This window comes from Actinia tenebrosa, unplaced genomic scaffold, assembly GCF_029948245.1.
Source record: "Actinia tenebrosa isolate PJP-AT-01 unplaced genomic scaffold, QUT_ActTen_1.0 PGA_scaffold11__36_contigs__length_13525064, whole genome shotgun sequence".
Classification (NCBI taxonomy): domain Eukaryota; kingdom Metazoa; phylum Cnidaria; class Anthozoa; order Actiniaria; family Actiniidae; genus Actinia; species Actinia tenebrosa.
Genome location: NW_028292571.1, coordinates 115,663 through 136,439, shown reverse-complemented (window position 1 = coordinate 136,439; position 20,777 = coordinate 115,663). Strand labels below are relative to the sequence as shown.

At 36.9% G+C, this 20,777-nt stretch overlaps 3 protein-coding genes across 3 annotated transcripts; 2 read left to right on the top strand and 1 right to left on the bottom strand.

The window, feature by feature from the left end:
* Positions 1-9,107, top strand: LOC116292221 (uncharacterized). The gene is made up of 7 exons (XM_031699489.2): positions 1-247; positions 489-719; positions 2,420-2,605; positions 4,637-5,191; positions 6,769-6,988; positions 7,548-7,771; positions 8,894-9,107. The coding sequence occupies exons 2-7, from the start codon at positions 494-496 to the stop codon at positions 9,079-9,081; spliced, it is 1,599 nt and encodes a 532-aa protein (XP_031555349.1). The 5' UTR covers positions 1-247; positions 489-493; the 3' UTR covers positions 9,082-9,107.
* Positions 9,108-9,483: 376 nt separating this feature from the next.
* Positions 9,484-14,441, top strand: LOC116292230 (uncharacterized). Its single transcript, XM_031699508.2, has 7 exons — positions 9,484-9,553; positions 9,607-9,785; positions 9,873-9,993; positions 10,493-10,534; positions 10,608-10,787; positions 11,180-11,353; positions 13,722-14,441. The coding sequence occupies exons 1-7, from the start codon at positions 9,484-9,486 to the stop codon at positions 13,787-13,789; spliced, it is 834 nt and encodes a 277-aa protein (XP_031555368.2). The 3' UTR covers positions 13,790-14,441.
* A 2,749-nt stretch (positions 14,442-17,190) lies between these two features.
* LOC116292223 (uncharacterized) lies at positions 17,191-20,747 on the bottom strand. Its single transcript, XM_031699490.2, has 2 exons — positions 19,639-20,747; positions 17,191-18,556 (listed from the first exon to the last, which is right to left on the bottom strand). The coding sequence occupies exons 1-2, from the start codon at positions 20,570-20,572 to the stop codon at positions 17,967-17,969; spliced, it is 1,524 nt and encodes a 507-aa protein (XP_031555350.2). The 5' UTR covers positions 20,573-20,747; the 3' UTR covers positions 17,191-17,966.
* Between the last annotated feature and the right edge of the window lie 30 nt (positions 20,748-20,777).

Here is a 20,777-nt window from a genome sequence, read left to right as displayed (position 1 = left end):
TTTCAAGGATACAGATTTAAAAGTTTTTGGTCACCCTGTGGATGCAGGTGCCGTTCACCGGGAATAGGGGACCGGAATGGAGTCTATTTCTAAGCAACCGCTGGTAACGTCACCGCTGGTCGAAAGAACTGTTTAAAATCATTTCACTACAATGTACACGGGCAGAGATCATGGAATGACGATGGGACTTTCCCTTTTTTGAAGAGAGGAGTAAAGTAAAACTGTCCTTGACAACGACTAATAAAAGGTAAAGATAGCTTTTTTTTGTCTGATACTTACAGTAAGCTTAAAGAGAAAACCTTGAGAGTTTTTGGCTAGGCGGCAATTTGTAAACTATACCTGGAAAAAATATAAATATTCAGTCTAGTGTCCAGTTTGAAAATATTTGTATAAAATTCCGTCCTCACCCTTGTCTTCTTACTTTAGTCATTACTGAACTTTACGACTTATATGGTGATGTTTACTTTGTGAAATTTTTCTTTACTTAGCTTAAATGGCATCCATGTGCAAATGCTGCAGGAAAAACGAGAGAGTCCATGATCTGATTCAAGTTAGAGAAGCCCTAAATGTCACCCCACAGCCAGAACAGCCACAAGAAGAGGTGGCAGAACAATATGGATGCCTTACGAGATTTCTCATATATGGTCTACTAGGAGGCTCTGTAATGATAATTCTAGTTGTGGTGTTATCAGTTGCATTGACTTTGGAAAATTCAAAAGGTGAGTTTCGACGTGCATACAGTGCATGTCACAAGGAAACTTTTCTACGCCACAATCTCGAGCGATCGCCGCTCAAATTTTATTTAAAAGCTATTAAACTATTATATATGCAAAATTAGTCTGATGCTAGCAATGTAAAATGTAGTAAAAGTAATTAACATCTCAAATATCTGAAGCGAAAAAAAAAAATGGCGACCTTCGACTGTTTCGCACGGTTCTATACCCTGTTCTTTCTTTGTCGAGCTTTTTTTTTCTTATATGAAGTGTGTTCTCTAAGGAACTGAAGGAATATTTTTACAGCGTAATCAAGTTTTTCTGGTCTTTAGACTACTTCTTCTCAGAGCTTTGAGTTAATGTACATTTGAACTTTCGATTTGAGCTCACGATGTGCGCGCGCACAAAACAAATGGATAACCTTCAATAGGGCAAAATCCTAATAAGACAGGAGGAAAATTGGGGCGTCCCTAGCTCGTTTTCCATATAATGAAAATTGAATATTACCATATGCATCTTAACAAGTTTTCAAAAGAAATATGGTGGAAACCAAGCTTCACACAAGGTTATTTCATAATTGAAAATCGTTTTTAAACGATATCAACCAAGGATAAGAACGGACCGGTAACGGACTGTCCCGGTAACGCTTTTTCTATAGAACTATTAAATTACGTTTTTTCCCTTCAAACTTTGACAAAAGATTGCCGTGTAAAATTTTACGGTTTTGATTTGTTGCAAAAAAACTGTGGCCGTATCACGAATAATATCCGACCCCAGATCATTGCTGGATTTCAATCATTCCCAAGAGAATGAAATAACAAAATACACCGCGGCCATGTTGGGTGATATAACAAAAGAGACTTACATCAAAGAATGCCGCCTCATTATCACCTGATATCCATTGTTTTTAATGAGTTCGGTGCATGGAAAGTTCGACGTTTGCCCTAGGCCTAAAATGACGAACCTATTGTAAAATTCATCGAACATGGCGGCTGTGACAACCTTGACCACTTATTGTTTAAGTGTTTTTTCATGTTTTATTCTACTCTGGTTCCAGAGGCTTGAGGAGGTCGAGGAGGAAAATTGCAAACTATCGCAACAACTTTACCAAAGATTACAAATATTTTTCTGAACACTTCTTTCCTGTTGATCAAACAAGAAATTCAATCTAGGAAAAGGACTAATTCAATTGGATAGCTTTTAAACACGGTCATTGAGTTACTAGAACACAGTCACGCACGGACAAGTAATGTAATAAGTTTAGTTTAGATATGATTACTCGTGACATTTGAGCTTGTCAATTAATTACTTTCATATTATGAGATTTTTTTAAAAAAAGCTTTCGTGACATTTGAGCTTCTTGTCAATTAAATTACTTTCATATTATGAGATTTCAAAAAAAAAATGCTTTCGGATGGGAAAATGTAATAATTTTCATAGTTTTTATTTATTATGCTCACTCAATAGAGGATACATATAATACTGAGTTATTTTTTGTGCCAAAATTTAAAAATCTTCTAAAAAATGCTATTATTGGTCAATAGTTTGCGATAGGCTATGCGGAAGTTAAGTCCACACTCCTTAAATCGAAAATATGCACAGTGAATTCCTCTTTTATTTTATTTTTATCATTCTGATTTTCAATTTCTTGGCATTTTATTACAACATTTATCCAAACTATTGGTATTTCTTACCTTTTATTAAAGATCTATCAAAACAAAGAGATGAACTGCCAATAAACAAGTCGTTAGAATGGTCAGAATGGGGAGTATGCAGTAGGACATGTGGCAATGGTACTCGTACCCGCCAGCTTGACTGTAGCACCACCACAGGACCTTGTAATAGCAGTATCCTCGATACACAGGATTGTAATAACTATGTGTGCCCAACAGGTAAGAAAAACAGGCTTCTCCGTCTCTAATTGAGGACTCTTATCAAAAACACTAAAAAGTAACTCCTTAATCCCATTTTGAGCCCCTTCCTTCACTTGATATGAAATCCTTTTAAGAAGTTATTATATCATAGTTTAACTATAATTTTAGACTTGACCATATGAAAAACGAGCGTTATAAGACTGGTAACGAGCACCACGAACAATTACTGGTTTCAAAAATATTTTTTCGATATTACAAGAAAGACCATGTTCAAATTAGTAATATCGAAGAGTTCTGTTGTCGTATATTAAAATCGAGTTATAAGCAGACCTACTATAGGTCCTCATATCTACCAAGAACTATAGAATTATGGAACAGCCTACCCGGCAACTGAGCTGAAAACCACGCCAATGTCCTTGGCGAAATTTAAAAAGTTAATTTCTGAACACTATGACCACAAATTATCATCCTATCAGCGAACTCAGTAACTCATTGTTATAGCTTTTAGACCATTCCTCTTTTGCTATTTCATACTAATTTTTTCATAATGCAAAATTGTTCTAAAAGTACTTCCTGGTATTTTTTCAGTTTTTATCATAATAACCTACTTCTTTTTCACTATTTTTTCCTTTTTGTCTCTATACAACTATATTTAGCTCACTTAATTTATTAGTATAGGAAATCGCACGATCTTCTCGTACAATTTGGAAATTAATAGACACAAGTAATGTTTTAAAAGTTCTTGTAATTGCACGAGCCTTTAGGCGAGTACAATTAAAGAACTTTCAAAACATTACGAGTGTCTATTAATTCCAAATTGTACGAGAAGATCGTGCGATTTTTTGTTTATAGTTCACTCAACAAAATTTCAGTAAAAAATGCGAAGCGACGCCGTTCATCTTTGTCTATTTGGCGGCCGATTTCCAGTCCATCGTGCAACTGAAATGCATAAAAAAGATTAGTTCTTACGGCTTTAAAATTTCATTTATGCTTTTTAAGTACAAAATGATAGAAAATAATTGTTTTGACATTGTTTTGGCCGTGTTGCCATAGCGACTTAATTTGGTACTCCTACGGAGTACAATTAACGCTATAATTGTACTCCTCTCGACCAATCAGAGTCGAGTAATTTTGTTGAGTGTACTATAAGATCACATATTGTACCTCAGGTTGTAAATAGTGACGAATAAACTAAACTAAACTAAACTAAACTAAATGTACCGAAAACATCACAGCGAGGCTGGTAGGCCCTTTTTTTCCATACAAACCTTTCTAATTTCAAACAGCTGCAGCTTTTTCTCATTTAATGTTATTGCACTAAAATGTTAGAAGATCACTAATTTCGATATATCTTTGTAATGAAAGCATTGTTGTCTTCTATAACTGATGACCTAAGGTATCTCAAGGTACAACACCTTGTTCATATAGTCTATAGAGTGTACACACACCGATACACACCGAATCGAAAGATGGTGACCAATTTGAATAACTACTGTTCTGCACTGACTAGCGACTGACTAGCCTGGACTCATACATGTGAAAGCGCTTTTGTGTTATCCGCGTGAACACGAGTTACAGCATTGCTGATGTGGTCGAGTATAAAAGCTGTTATGACGAATAATACCATTGTAATCCCTGAAGATGGGTGCTAGAATGCCCGAAAGCTCGGAAAGACATTGTTTTTCGTTGAAGAAACATTTATTTCACAATTATGAAAAAAACCTATAAAATAACACTAGACCTGATTTGTTAAAATAGGTTTTCAAGTTGGTCGCCATATATTTCGATACGGAGTATTTCCTCAATTTGAATATCATTTTCGTAAAGATATTCAAGTTTTTAATTTTCTTTTCTCTTTTTGTGGGGAAGGGGTGGGGGGAGGGGTTAGAATTAGCAAAAAGTATAGAAAAAAAAGTTACATACATCATGCGAAGTTTATGCAACTAAGTATTTGCTTAAATTCCGTTATATACATCATGCTATGGTGAAAGGTGAAATGCACTTTGTCTAGAGTCAATACTAAATCAAGGAAACTGCTCTATATTTTAGACTTTAGTCAGTGGGGCCTTTGGTCATCGTGTAGCGTAACATGTGGAGGAGGGTTGCAAGAACGTAATAGGACATGTATTGTTGAAGTCTGTTCAAATGCCAGAAAAGAAATCAGAGCTTGTAACCAACACCATTGCGACTTTAGTCCTTGGAACCTTTGGTCTTCGTGTAGCGTATCATGCGGAGGAGGGTTGCAAGTACGTAATAGGACATGTACCAATCAAGACTGTTCTGGGGTAAGACAAGAAAAAAGAGTTTGTAATGAGCAAACTTGTGACTTTAGTCAGTGGAGTCCTTGGACTTCATGTAGTGTGACATGTGGAGAGGGATCTCAGTCGCGTATTCGAATATGTAGGATTCAGGCATGTTCAGGAATCAGTGAAGAGAACAGAGCTTGTACTCAGCAACCTTGCGAGTTTGGTGATTGGGGCCCATGGTCTACTTGTACTGCCTCCTGTGGGGGAGGTTGTCAGTCGCGTAATAGGACGTGTATTGTTCAACAGTGTTCAGGAATCACACAAGAGAACATGATTTGTAATGAACGATCTTGTGAAGGTAAGCATAAATCAATAAGTAAGGTAAGTAAAGGAAAACATCTGCAATCAGTTTCAACGATCTACTGACTGAAAACTATGTTTGCGGATGATTCAAAATGCTTAAAGCCTTTTTACTCAATATCTAATTGTATGGATCTACAAAACGATCTATATGCCTTAAGTGAATGGTCAATCAACAATGAGCTTTATTTTCAGCCTAGAAAATGCGTAAAAAAAACTTGAGTATTTCGCGTAGGCGCTATAGCCCTCAGCGCGTTTATAATGTTAATAGTTGAGATTCCAAAGTTGTTACGGTGGCTAGAGATCTTGGAGTGCTAGTCTCCAAAGATACTTCTTAGAAGGAACTTAAAGAAACTACCCTGCAGTAGAAAACACTAAGGCTCTTACCTTACAATATATTGAAGAAATAGAAAAAAGCGCGCGTGTGCTGTGTGTAGTTATAAAGCATGCGGGGGGTTGGAAGAACACTAGAGAAGTGTTAGGAGAAGCACGACATGTAGCGGAGTGTTTCTCGACACCTCTCGACTGTTTTGCCAATCCCCAAGTGCTTTATAACTCAACACAGCATAGCAGACAAGTTGTTTTTTCTTTTATGAAGTTCAAATTGCAGGAACGACGAAATTGAAAGTGCGCTCGCGTGCTCTGCGCTCTCATAAAGCACGCGCTCCTAACCAATTAGGACGCGAGATTTAGAACAGTTATTTTATGAACCTCTTTACTAGAGTCCGCTCGAATTTATGCTATAATTCTCAACTCTGGGGTTCCCAGACGGTTATAAGTGATGTCATTCTCATTGAGAATGTGCAGAGAAAAGCCAGCCGCTTTATTTGCAAGAACGCAAATTTATCCTGTAATGAACGCCTTATCTATTACCTCTTAACTACTGGTTTGAATATCTAGATTTAGGTTATTTGTTTAAGTGTAAGATAGACCTTGTTAAAGTTAACTCAGAATTAAATAAGTACTACTTTTGTTTTATTGAGGGACGTTCTAGTCGCACACAGTCTGGATTTTACTTAAATACTCTGTTTACCTGATGATATAAAAGCTTGCCACTCTCTGGAGTCTTTTGAATGTTAACTCAAGTTTTTTTGTTTGTTTTTTTTTGTTTGTTTGTTGTTGTTTGTTTTTTTTTTTTTTTTTTTTTTTTTTTTTTTTTTTTTGTTTGTTTTTTTGTTTGTTTTTTTGTTTTTTGTTTTTTTGTTTGTTTGTTTTTTTTGCTTTAAAAAAAGTATTTGATGGCAATAATATTAGATCCCTCAAAATAATTTGTTCAAAATGCCGCCGCACTAATCCTCAGCCTAATTTTGCTAGACAACCCCACGCATATCTTTTAAAGTTAAGTTTACGCTAGTATATATAATTTGGTCTTTTTTTCAGCTTTAGTTATGCTTTTTCTCCTCAATTTATAATCTTATCGTATCTTCATAATATATTTTTGGGTCATTGGTTGAGAAGGGGGTGGAATAGTTCTTTCGTATTAGAGGTTTGGTTCGGGTGAGTAGCCTTGTAAGGGACAAATAAACATATGATTGGTTCATACTTGAAAGTGACTGTCTTGCCTTCTTTCGACAGGAAATTTAATTTGTTCAAGAAAAACTCTCAATATCTGTTCAAGCTACCTAAAAACCTGGAAAGTTAGGGAACTGAACCCAGCTTACATTACATTAGATAGGTGCACTCTTGATGATATGTCTGATGTGTCAGAATTATTACTGCTAGTTGGCCGATCAGAAAATATCGATGACTATGGAAAATACGAAGTCGTCAAAGTAAACACGTGCGCTGCGCGAAGGTATGTTCTTTTAACAAACATGCAAAATTGGGCTGAGAAAGTCTTTTTATTCCTTTGCTTGGTTTCTCTCTTAAGCGACCATTTTCAGTGTCTGCTTCCCATTGATACTTCAAATTTTTATCGAACTCTCACGAAGACTGTAGCGACTGTTGTAGTGCCTAAACCGCGCGTAGATAAGAAAAGCTTGCAATTCCAGTGGAACAAGTAACTTGGACGGTTTTCTTGTGTAGTTTGTAAAATTCTTTATAAATTAAGTGAATGTTAGATGTTTTGTTAGCTTGGCACCAATGGCCAGCTATCTCTAAATCTATTCCTTTTTGTTGATCTCTTTTGAGATTCATAGACAGACGTAATAAAGGAATCCCCCCTTTTTTAGAATCGCTTAAATAGTGGGCATTCACCTTAAAGATTTTTATCAGCTGATTGATGTCCATCAGTTACACCACCTTCCCCTCCACCAGAAACATTGCTTTATCGCTAAAATAGACCATTTACTTCCATAATTTCTTTTCTTTTCTTTTTTTTTTTTTTTTTTTTTTTTTTTTTTTTTTTTTTTCAGTTGTGTTGTTCCTTTAGCTTCCCCATTATCCAAGCTGTATAATTTATCAAGTAAGCCATGTGAAATCATTGCTCAGGGTCTTGTCAAATTTGACAATGTAACTCTGACGCACTGGTGTACGTTGACTTGCCATACACAATCGGGTTCCTTGGGAAGTATTCTGGCTCTACGAGCTACGAATATGATAATTGATAGCACTTCACAGATAGATGTCACTGGAAAAGGTGAGTAGAAAGAATGTGATGTAATAGTATGATATACATACTTGCTAGCCATAGAGCTACCTTTATCTTGACTCAGTAAGACCGATTTGTTCTGCCGTTCACCCAGTCGAATATCAGATTTTCAACTGAACTCTACTGATCATGTCCACCTTATTTCGTTTTTAGTGATCAAAAAATAAACGGAAAGAGCGCGCGCGCAAGTTGATGACGCAGACGGGGTAGGGGTAAGGCGAAATTTAAACTGCATCCGGTTACTAAAAATAGCCCAACAGGGAATTTACATTGCGAGCGAGTTATTAAGAAGTTTCCCTCTTTTATTTATGCTCTCTTGCACTTGCAAAATATGATTTTAATGACATTTAGTTTAAAGAGCGTCTTTTTATCTATCTAAAAGTTAGTTTCATCGTTATTGTATCTCGGCTACGCCTCGTGGATCCACACTACTTTGACAACGTGATGACGCAATTTATCGTCAATGGAGAGTTTTAGATTGACTTTTTCTTTCTCCCCGCAAACGGCAGACGTGACCACGTTTTCATAGTTTTCCTTTATTTTACTTTACCTTTTACAAACCTTCTCACCAAGCGCAAATACTCTTTTGTTTTTGTACTACTTGGACTTTTTTGCGATTCTTTTTCAGTATTTAAAATGATTTTTTACTGGTCAACTGACGTTTGACGTTTCCCGTGAACGTAAATCTAAAACTCTCTAATAAGAGGACAGACTATATGTTAAATCTCTCCACTGTTACAAAGTTCGTTACTTTATTTTAATCCTCTATCTGTTGGTTACAAACTTACAGGATGACTTAAAAAAGATTTAAAAAAGACTTCTGGTATTTGTATAGGTGTATTTTTAAACATTTCCTGACGAGCATACCCGATACTTTAACCCCGGGGTTCCCCTCCCCTTCCCCCTTCCCCCTTCCCCCCTCCCCCTTCCCCCGGTAAATATCGTTACTTTGTGTTATTCACTTGACTAACGACCCGGATTCGGGTTTCCTGTGTTTATGCCAATGAAAAAGCATAAAAGTACAACATTCACAAGATTTGCTTCATTACTCAGGTAAGCAGCTCACTGATCCTCAACTGTTTATTTATCTATGCCGATACCGAGTCTTAGGTTTCATTGGAGGAATTGGAGGAGGCACTGACGGAAGCGGAGGTCATGGAGGAGAAACTTTTAGATGTCAACGTGGATATATTGGAAAAGGGGGAAATGGTGGTCAGGATGGAGGAGGAGGAGGAGGAGCTGGGGACGGTATGCACAATATACATATATGTTATTTACCGGCCAGGAGGTCCGGATAGGGAAAAACTGTGCCCGTGGTCTTGAATTTAAGAACCGAGGCCATATCGGGTTTTTTTTTTTTTTTTGTTGTTTTTTTTTTTTGTTTGTTTTTTTTTTTGTTTAGCGGCAAAGGATACCGGATCGCGAGCGCGGGCAGATATTAACAAAATACCGCCCGATCAAACAGCCAATCAGAACGCACGATTTTTTAGGATACCGGACCGGAAAAAAATAATTAATAATACTTATATACGCGCATTACAAACTAAAATAGAAATATAAAAATATGAATTACGATCTAAAAAACATACCATGTAGGCCCTTTGCATCAGCCCCAAAGCAGTGTAACCAGGAGGGCAAGCAACGAACTAGCAAGAATCTCGAGACATCTATGTTCGATGGCAAATCGGGTTTTCGGAAGCATGACAAAAAATGAAGCACTTGATCATGGGAAAGGAAGCTTAGCTGCAATAAACTTGATAATTTATAGCGGTATCTATGCACAGCACATCATTTAGCAAAAGCGTTTTTCTTTTGATTTCAAGGTTTACAGTTTGGAGGTCCAGGAGGCGATCACGCTGGGGGCGGTGGTGGGGTCTCAGCAACAGATAATGACGGTGCTGGGGGAGGAGGTGGAGGAGGTCATTTCTCTGGTGGAGCTGGGGGAGGAAGTGGAAATGGGTGTGGAGGGCCTGGAGGAAAAGGTGGATTTGCTGTGCAAAAGGTAAAGTACTTTTCATGTTTATTTTAAGAAGAAAGCATCGAGTCAATAAATATTCCGTCTCCGATGCTACTGTTCCTTGATTTGTAGATTGGTAGGTTTGCAGGAGGGGGTGCTGATGAAGAATGCCTTCTAGGTCATGACGGTAGAAATAACACTCACATTCATGGTGGTCGTGATGGGACAAGCCAACGTGGTGGCAGAGGAGGAGGTATTGATGAAATGACTGTAAAAAAACTTAACTCTTTACAGATTATAAAAGCAGCATGGTAGAGCAGCGGTCTGGAAACCCAATGGTCGTGAGTTCGATTCCCACTCAGCCCGGATTTTTTCAATTTTTGGTTTATACACTGGTACACTTTACTGACTTGGCTTTAGTAGGAGTGTCCTGAGGAGTATTTCAATTTGACAGAGATGTGTCATTATGAGCCTTGTGCTTTTTTATTTACAGGACGCTCTTCAATAATCCCTTACACAGTTCCCTCCGCCATCTTGAAAGGTAGCCGTGCCTTTGCATTGAAGGGAGATGAACGGTGAGCTTGCAATGATAGAGATCTTTTTTTAACACTTGGACAATTGTTCACATGTCTCTATCATTGCAAGCTCACCTTTTGTCTCGCTTATTAAAGGCACGGCTGCCTTTCAAGATGGCACAGGAAACTGTGAAGGGGACTATTATTGCATGTTCTTTATTATCATTGTATTGATAGATACCAAAAGAGGATCTAGCTATGGAGCAGCGGGCGGAGGGGGTGAGTAATAACACATACGCTATATCAATAATTAATGAATAAATTAGACTAATGTTATATCCATCCCGTGAAGATGGCCTTCAATATGGCAGTCTTGATTTCGAAAACAAGTTAGGTTATGGCGGAGGAGGAGGTGGGGGAGGTGGAAGCGCCTTTGGAAATGGCAACACTGGTGGTTTAGGAGGAAATGGAGGTGGAATTGTACTCCTGTTTCTCAAAAGGCTGACATTAAATGGCAAGATAGAGGCAAATGGTAAGATACGGTTTCTTTTCCTGTGTTTCACTTTTTTACTTACGTTTTCGTTCTTTGCCTATGTAAGCAAGTCGCTAATTTTTTATTTTTAGATATTTGCAAGCATTTAAAACTGATAATAAATCCTCCCAAATGTAATAGGAAAAATTTCATCCTCTTTCTGTCTAGCCTGTGCATTTTAGTCAGCAGTTTTTCCCCACCTTCCTTATTCTTTCCAATCCCATTTACCTTTCCAATCCCATTTGGATCGTTGCGCAGGTTATCCTTTGCCGGTTCAAACGCACATCCACGTCATAGGTCACTATACCAGTCTTCTGAAGCTGTGGACTTGTTCGATAAGTGTAATCCGCTTCATATCGTGCTGCATATTATGAGATTATTTTTTGTTATAGGTGAAAAAGGGCGGTGTCCATATGAAATGACAACAGTTAAGTCGGGGTCAGGAGGAAGTGGTGCTGGTGGAAGTGTCGTAATATACACTGATAAGCTGTATGGAGATCCAAGTACGAAAATACAAGTCAATGGGGGTCAACCAAACAACGATTGCGTATTTGGTAGTGGGGGAGGTATGTACATTTATGCCGGCTACATGCACGACACCTTGTGCAGCTCTTGTGCAGCATAGCGCTTCTCACATCCCGGCAAGAAATGTCAAAACTATTTAACGCAATCATGTCAAGTATAATATCGAGTCAGCACAAATAAAAATTGGTATGCTGATTTACTATACGACTCACTCGATTTTCCGTGTATTACGACCATTTTCGAGTGAAATTATGGAGCGATATTATAATACACTTACTGTGAACCGGTTTTGAAGGGGTATTTTTGCTGATGTCAGGGCGAGGAAATTTTCTTCTGTTCCTTAGGGTTAGGGTTGGAGCTCGCGACTTTTATGTTTGCTTGATTACGAAAAATGGTTGTCTTTCAGACTTTCTTTATCAGGTTACGCTGCTATAGTTGTGTATTACGGATAATATTACTGTGAAGCTGTATTTTTTGTCGCCCCCACGGGGCTCGAAAAAATACGGCCGCTTTCACTCTTAAAATAATCCGGCTGTAATCCACAACTATAGCAGTGTAATAACCTCTATGAACTGCTGGCCAGAACTTCGATGCTTGGTTCCTTTTTAACTGATGGATACACGAAGCGTAGTGAGGGGTCTGAATATGCAAATGTGTTAGTTACTCGCTCACTCACTACCATAGCACTGACTTTTGCAATGAGGGAGGTAAAAGTTCGAGTTACGGGCTTCGAGTTACACACTCCGGCGGACACACCATTGCTAAAGGAATGCAAAAAAATAAATTATCACGATCATTCCAATATATTTTTAAAAGTGTAATTCGAAAAAGTATTTTTCGACTTTTAGGCATCATAACCCGAAAATTAAGTTTCAATCTGTCGTTTTCTAGTTACTCTGTCGTTTTCTAGTCTAAGAACTTAACAAAGTAGATGGCCGATTGCCCATATTCCCGTTTAGATTAAATGCATTTAATCGAGGAAATACTTTGAATCTCAAGTATAGGCAACGGACTTCTGAGGGAGTTCGACATACGGCGCGTAAAATTTTTCTGTGTCGGGCAGGTTATTTTAAGTTATCGGTTATCCATGAAATAAAATCTAAATAGTTACTATCTAACAGTTTTTTATTTAGTGACTATCACTCAACTGGAACAGCTTTAGTAACAATACACAAGGGAGACCAAATACTCAAGACAATAGAATAATACTTTGTGTATTGTTACTAAAGCTGTTCTAGTTGAAAGATAGTGACTAATAGTCGCTAAATAAAAACTGTTAGGTAGTAACTATTTAGATTTTATTTCATGGACATAGTGTAAGCACTCTATTTAATTTAATTTGTCGAATGATTCTATCGTGGCCTCAGCTTCATTGCCAAGGTGTGCTTCTCCTCCCGATTTCTGTATTAAATGACTGGCGTTTTTCATCTTTTGAAAATAAAAAAAATGTAAAATAAAATAAAATAGGTTCTTTACACACTGATAAAATAAACACTCTTTGTTTTCCCAACATCACTATCGTAATATGTTGAATTAAAGTGTTTAATTATACAGCTTCTCATTGATTCCATATAGGTAACTGTCCATGGGATTAATTAGGCTGCTATATGATTAATAGGTAATGGATTTCATGCTCCCCAATCAAGAAATAATTAGACACGAAAAATTCCTCTGACTGCCAAATTGGACTCGGCCTACGGTCTCATCCAATTTTGTCAGTTCTCGGAATTTTCCTTTCCCAATTATTTCTTAATTGCACAGCATGGAGTCCTATTACATATACTAATTTTCCTGCATGATTCAACTACATCTTAGGGCTAGGGCAAACGTCGAACTTTCCATGCACCGAACTTAATTACATCAAAGAATGCCGCCTCATTATCACCTGATATCCATTGTTTTTAATGAGTTCGGTGCATGGAAAGTTCGACGTTTGCCCTAGGCCTTAGTGAGCGAATGAGTGAGTGGGTAGTGTCTGAGTGAAACATTTGCATATATTCAGACACGAGTTAAAAATAATAAACGTTGTTGTTCAAAGCAATATTTGAATCAATAAAGACCAAAGGTAACCCAAAACAACGGCTAGCTTGTGATTTAGGCATGCGAAGTAAACTTTTACGGTCCGGCCGGATTCACCAACTGGAACTAACTCGAAATTGGTTATTGACGACTCTTAAAACTCCATTGTATGCGGGCTTCACCTCACTTCTGAGGTCGGTAAACAAAAGCAGAAATTAGGATATCAAAACAAGCAATTCCTGGATTCGAGGCTAAGCCCGCATACACTGTAGCGTTTAATAAGAGTCGTCAACAGCCAGAGCAGCTCGTTTCTCGGTACTGGCCAAGAGGAACGTGGGCTCTGGGTACGAGATAAACTTTGGCCCTTAGTTAAAATATTTTGTTTTGCAGGGGGAGGTGGAGGAGTTGGAAGGTGGGTCATCAAGACTAAAGACTCTCTTCTCAAGTCGGGTGGTTAACGCTCATGTTTTCTGTACACTGCACCCTGTCGGCTATGCCATTAGTTCCGAGAAAAGATATGCAATATATATGTCTTCAATCTTTATACACGACAAAAAACTTTTAAAAGAATTGGGAGAAACTGCGTACGATTTCATATCTCGCTGACAAAACTAATATATCTGTACCGAAATTTAGCTCCTCTGTGTGCCGTAAGGTAAAAATTGCTTCCTATGGGTGAAAATCCTTTTACGGAAATCCTCCAATCACAACAGGTAGCTAAATCCTTTCCCACTCATACAAAAAAATCGCTCTACTACAACCTCCGAGTACTTACCATTGATGCATGATAACGAGGCATGTCAGTGGAAATGCCCGTAAAAAAACGCACCTTATTGGAAAACGTCCACTTTCAACACTTTTGAGTGAGTTGGCCTGAATGCCAGTCTAGATCCTTTACCAGAAAGCAGAAAAACGTTTCAAATCAAAAAAGGGAGGAATGTCCAAAATTCTAACAAAACATTCTTCAAATAAAAGCTTTGATTATTACCTTGATAATGGAGTCAAGATGACTCCGAAACGTCGGATTTTTGCGTTAATTTTCATTTCAAAAACATTCTTCAAACTTTTTATTTTTTATCATTGATTAATAAATCTAGTACTTTAACATAGTGCTTCATTGTTGTTTTTTTAAAATGTGCATTCTGTTTTTGTTTTTGCCTTAGCGTTATGGTAAGCCTTATTATGAAGGCTTAATAAGTGATTTCCTTTTTCTAATTCTCTCCTCTTTCATAATTTCCTTCAATAAAAAAGTTTTTAAGCCCTGCTTTTCATGTGATATAAGACACAATACGACAAAAAAGCGACAAAAAGCAAAACAAAAAACGATATTTTGGTTTCCGGTATGCAAATGTTTTAAATAAATTATCTTACAGGTCGTTTTGATTGCTAATTTATTCTAATGCTAGGTTTTCACAATAAACATCGTGATGATATTGCTACAAATTGCGTTGGCAATTCCCTGATGCTGATTGGCCGGTCACATATTTGTTTACTTAGGGACGACCAATAGATTTTTGAGGTGGGGGTTGGGCAAAACCCCAAAACAATTTCGAGCACAGCTTTAAAGAGTGAAAAAAAAAATTGTGCATAAGAGAAGTGCCAGAAAAAAATTCCAAATTATGTCCAAAAAAAAATTTCCTGCACAGCCATGAGGCGTAAAGAAAATCCTGGACAAAATAAATTGCCCAACCCCCCTCAAAAATCTAATGATCCGTCCCTTATGAGTCGGCGCGACTTTTAAGATAAAATCGCATGCGCTTCCATTCTTGTGGTACAATTAAGGCCCCGTCCACACGTATCCGGAAACTTTTGTATCCGCAAATTATTTTTTGAAAAGATTTAACGAAGCCATCATAAAAACGTGATAGCATAGAGAAACTGCAGGCGTATAAAACACAAAAGCCATGAATAACGCAAAACCCAACATATCATGACAAACAACTAGCCATGAAAAGATTTTTAAAGTGCTTATAAGCCTTTACACAATATTTTCAGAATTGATTCTTTAGATAGTGAATAGTTGATTGTGAAAATATTTTGTCATTTGAATGTTGTGTCTTTAAGATACGAAGGTTTATATTCCCAATATGTTAATGACTATGACGTAACATAAGGGATCATTTAATATACAACACTGCACTCGTTCTGGAATACAGTATTTTAAAAGCATCACCCTTTTACTTGTGACTCACGTAAAGGTTCTTACAAATTTGTTTTCAAAAATTGTCCAGCGTTCAATATTAAAAGTTGCCACAAAATAACTCAAATCCCTTATGTTACGTCATAGTCAATAACATATTGGGAATATAAACCTTCGTATCTCAAAGACCCGACATTCAAATGACGAAATATTTTCAAAATCAACTATTCACTATCTAAAAAATCAATTCTAAAAATATCGTGTAAAGGCTTATAAGCACTTTAACGAAACCAGCATAACAAAGTGCAATTGAAAGAACAGCAAACTCATAGCAAAAACTGCATGCGTAAAAACACAAAAGTCATGAATAAAGCTTAGCCAAACATCTCATGACAAACAAAAACTGGCTCTGGATAGATTTTTTAACGAAGCCAGCATAACAAAGTGCAAGTGAAATCACACCAAACGCATAGCAAAGCGGACTGCATGTGTAAAACACAAAAGTCATGAATAAAGCTAAGCCAAACATCTCATGACAAACAAAAAATATTGAACAGAATTAAACCACGGAGTGCAGAATAAAACAAAACTGGCCGAAAAGCAAGCATTGACAAAAAGCAATGAATAACGCTGAGCCAAATAGTTCATGACCAAACACAACTGGCAAATATTTTAAAACGACGAATGGCCAAAAGTGACCAACAACTGACTAGCAAACATTACTATTAGAACTACAAAACGTACAAACCAAGGGAAATTTACTGCCACCGTAAGGAAAGTTAGCCAAGGTTAAAATCGAGCTACCGAAGAGGAACATACGTAGAAACTGGGTACAGAACGTGGTTTCTCACTGTTTATATACTCGTGTGGCGGAAGACCGCTGAATATAGTCCCGTGTACCTCAGGTGTACCGAGGTGTACCTGTAACATCAGCTTTAAAAACAGTGGTATGCATCGAATGCGAAACTGGTGTATACACGAACAAAGGTTGCAGGTGGATTCAGAAAACGAAACCGAATGTTTTCATTTTACACTAAGTAGGTACATTATTTTCTCTATAATAAGTAAGTAAGTATAATGATTTCTAATAAGTCTCCTCCCCTATTCTTCGATTGCACGTTACGTCATCGCGGCCATGTTGGTGCCATTTAACAAAGGATTTCTCATTAGCACCCATTGTTAACGGCACCAAAATGGCCGCCATGTTTTTGTCTTTTGACTCTATAGAGAATACTTGCAACCATCAATTAAGGCCGTCGTGGTCCTTTTCCCTAGGCAGGCCTTTCCAAGTCATTTTACCTGTCAAGACTATGACATGAATAAAGTAATCCGTTGGAAAATACGGTCAAAGCCTGGTTCTATTTTTAATAAACCTGGATTTATTTTTTCCTGTTTTTAATCCTTGCCTTTTGTTGTAAAATGCAGTAAATTTACTTGGTCCTTCGAAGAAAAACGAGGTAAGTTGACCAAATTAAATATGGGTAGAGGCAATACCCACAACTGGTAATTCTTTGAATGTTATCACGTTCTTGCACTCGTGTCAAGAGATGTCGCCATCAACTGCACAAGTTCAATGCTAAATTAGCTAAACAGATAAAAACTTCAACTGGAATTGATTTACTACAAAGTTATTAGTTTAGAGGTTGCAATCAAAGTTAACGAAGGCGTTTGGGCTGCTCATTATAATTATGATCATAGTCAAAATAATAGTTATCCATCTATTTGTTTACTTTTTTATTTACAGTAATTTCACTTTTGTTTTGTAAATTTTCTTTCTTTGTTTCTCTCTATATCCTATTACACCAATATTTTGTATAAGAACTAATCCAAAAAGTTACATGTGATGATGTTATCCAATGATTTGAAGCACTCAATGGCACATGATAGTTAGTCTGGACAAAAATTATATACAGTAGTATGTTAAAACATATTTACACTATTATATCTAAAGATCATTTAACCCTTTTTAATAAATACATTTTTTGCTACTTTTTACTATCATGAATATTTTAGTATTCCAGTGTGGGCAAATCCAAAAACAGATTTATCATAGATAGACCTATTTCATACAAGTGTGACATTACAAGAGATTTTTTTAATGGTAAAATTTTGGTAAAATTGTAAAGTTCCGTAAAGATTGACCTTAAACTGAAGAATATATGAATCTTTGAAACTAATATAAGCATCTTTGCACAGCAAGCCTTTTTTTCAGGCACATACGTTTCCTTGTTAAAAGTTTCACAAAAATACATAGTTTCGAAAATTCATATATTCTTCAGTTTAAGTGCAATATTTTCGAAAATTGGCAATTTAATATAATAGATATGGCAAATTTGATAGACTCTTTTCCACAATAAATCAAATATCTTATAATGTCAGGCTAGCATGATATAGGAGTATTTATAAGTGCCAAACATGTAGCTAATATTGATTTGTTTAAGAAAGTACAAAATCTGCAAATATTACAAAATGCATCTAAACTCTTGATAGTTCAACTAGCTTGTTTTATCGTTGTTACTTATTGTTTTTACTACATACACAGCTTCATTTGGTCCTTGAAATATTGAATATTCAAGAGGTGACAATGGTCTGCCACTCTCATCCCTCAGGCTGCTAATTACACTACTTTCAAGTTCCTTTATTTTAGACTTCAATGAAGCAGTCTCTTCAAGAATAGCTCTTTGTTCTTCTAAAATTCTTTTCTTTTCATTTTTCATCAATTCAAGGTCATCACCAAGAGAATCAATTACATCAATCTTGCGCTTTCGACAGATTCTTGCTGCTTCCTTATTTTTACCTCTTCGGCGTACTTCTCGAACAATCTTTGCTTGTTCTTCTGACAGCTTTTCAACAAATATGTTAAATTCACTGACTGGCATCTCAATTATCTTCTGCTCTGATAATCCAAAAGGCATATCATCATCCCTCATTGATTTGGTTCTTGTAATTCCTTTAGATTCTCTCTTTGCTTCTTGCTTTCCATTTATTTGGAAGGAAGACAAAGTATTGACTTTTCTTGTAGTTGATGGTAATGAAACAGTAGCAGATTTTATGCCATTATCAGCAGTTACAGATGTTGCAAGAGCTTTAAAAAAGAGAGATCATGGTTAATAACTTACTTACAAAAATAAAAGAAGTGCCATTTCTATTAAAAAACGTTTTTCTAGGGCCATCAATTAATATTGGTCCCTTCAGATATACCCACTCAAGTTTGGTAATTACAAAATAACAAAGAATAATTTTGTTACTTCTAAGATTAAAGGAAAACATGCCTTGTTGACAATCCATCTTGGTATGCTAATCCCCCCTCATAGCCAAACTCATATTAATATTGAGGGCTACATATTTAAAATCTATCCATGTTTTTATAAAATTAATTTATTGACTTATTTCAGTGTTTAATCGTTCTAGCACCACTACATTCAATATCCTATGCATACAATGTTCAACTAAAGCCGAATCTACACAAGTTTTCCATGACAAGTATCCTTAACAATTTTCATTGCTCGTGTAGACCACCATCAGTGAGTTTTCCTTGACAATTTTTCCTTGACAAGGTTTTCTTGCTCGTGTACATGATGAACAAGTTTTGGCTGTGTCTGCAATGCCTTTTAATCAGTGGAGTATTAACAAAAAATTGGTTCCAGTCTTTATGGATCAAAAATCAAAAACAGCTTTATCGCTCCAACTCATTTTCCTTTTAGCTGCCATTTTCTATGTCTCTTGACAGGAGAGCGCGGAAAGGCTGAGAACTAAACTCATTAATATTCCTTGCCACATTTTCCTTGTTGTCCATCTACACAAGCAAATTTCAGCCTTGACAATTTTTCCTTGACAAGAAGGAAAAGCTAGCATGCCAGCTTTTCCTTGTCAAGGAAACATTTTCATTTTACTCCATCTACACCATCGTTAAGGAAAACTTGCTCATGTAGATTCGGCTTAACTTACACAGAGGGAAGAAACCAGACTCTCATAGCATGGGAGAACACATAAAACAAACTCAATTCACGTATGGTGTCAAACCAGTGACCTGAACGTTTGGAACCACAGTGGTGAAAGACGACACATTAGCAGTGTATTATATATGCAAACCGTGCTAGTGTGTCGTCAACCATAGCATACACACAAGATAGAGTGAAGAAAAATTACCATAAGGGAATTATCTACCTTTATTTCTTGTAGTTACTGATTCCTGAACAGGCTGGCTAATTTTGTTTTCAATATGATTGTACGTCTCCAGTGTGGGGTTGAGGATATCTAAAGGTAAGCCTAAGTCCAATGAAGCAAGGGAGTCTATTTCTGTTTCCACATCATCATCAAATATTTCATAAGAATCGTTAGTTATAGTATTTCCAAAGTCAATAGTAAATGGGTCAAAAAACTTGTTTTCCAGTTCCATTTCAAGGGGATCTTGAAAGTCACTTCCATCTGGAGATGTTTTGAAATCAGGCAAGTACAACAAGGTGTCACTAGGGCTCAGTTTGTTTGGGTAAGAGTTTAGCTCTTGCTTCCCGTACCCAGAGAAATTCAAATGGTTTGAATCTTGAACGTCCAAAATCCCTTTATGAGGTTCAGTAGTTTGAAAAGAGTCTAGATCAACATAATTTTCAAATGTATTAAGTAGTTCAGTAAGATCGGATGGTGGGGTGTACCCAGCTGCACCAAGTTCAGATAGATCAAGCTCAGAGTAGCTGGAAGTAGACAGGGGCGACTTGGCATCTTCGGAGCTGTACCCACTTTCAGAATCTAGTGATCCAAGTTGGTTCCTTGGGGTGGAATCACTAAAAATCATTGCTACAGCATCATCATTAAATCGTGCATCGGGCATCCAATTCAAATACTGTGAAAGTGGGTCTAAATCTATCCCGGCCGTCATTGCTTCTTTCGGAGAAAGTAAGTTGTCAAGCTCACTTTTAGTTCCACTTGATGTACCGAATGCTAAGCCGGTTAAATTATATGGACTCGAGCTGACCGTCACTGGACTGATTGACGCTTGATCCAAAGTAGTGATCTGTTCTTGAAGATCTGGTCTTAGAAGAGAGAAGAACAAGGCCAAATAAGCCATACTTTCAGGGATCGAGGCCCTTCTTTCGGCGACCATTATATCCAATTATTAGTTAACGCGGCTCTAAATACTTAGCAGACTTGTGAAATAAAGATCTTGTGTTCGATAAAACTAATCAGAAACACGATTTCTAGCGTTTTTTTTCTCAACAAAACAAGATTCAAGATCAACAATAACGCCAGCCAGATACGTGAAAGCGAATAAACATGGCAGTGACTCAGCGAAATCGGCTTTTATAATT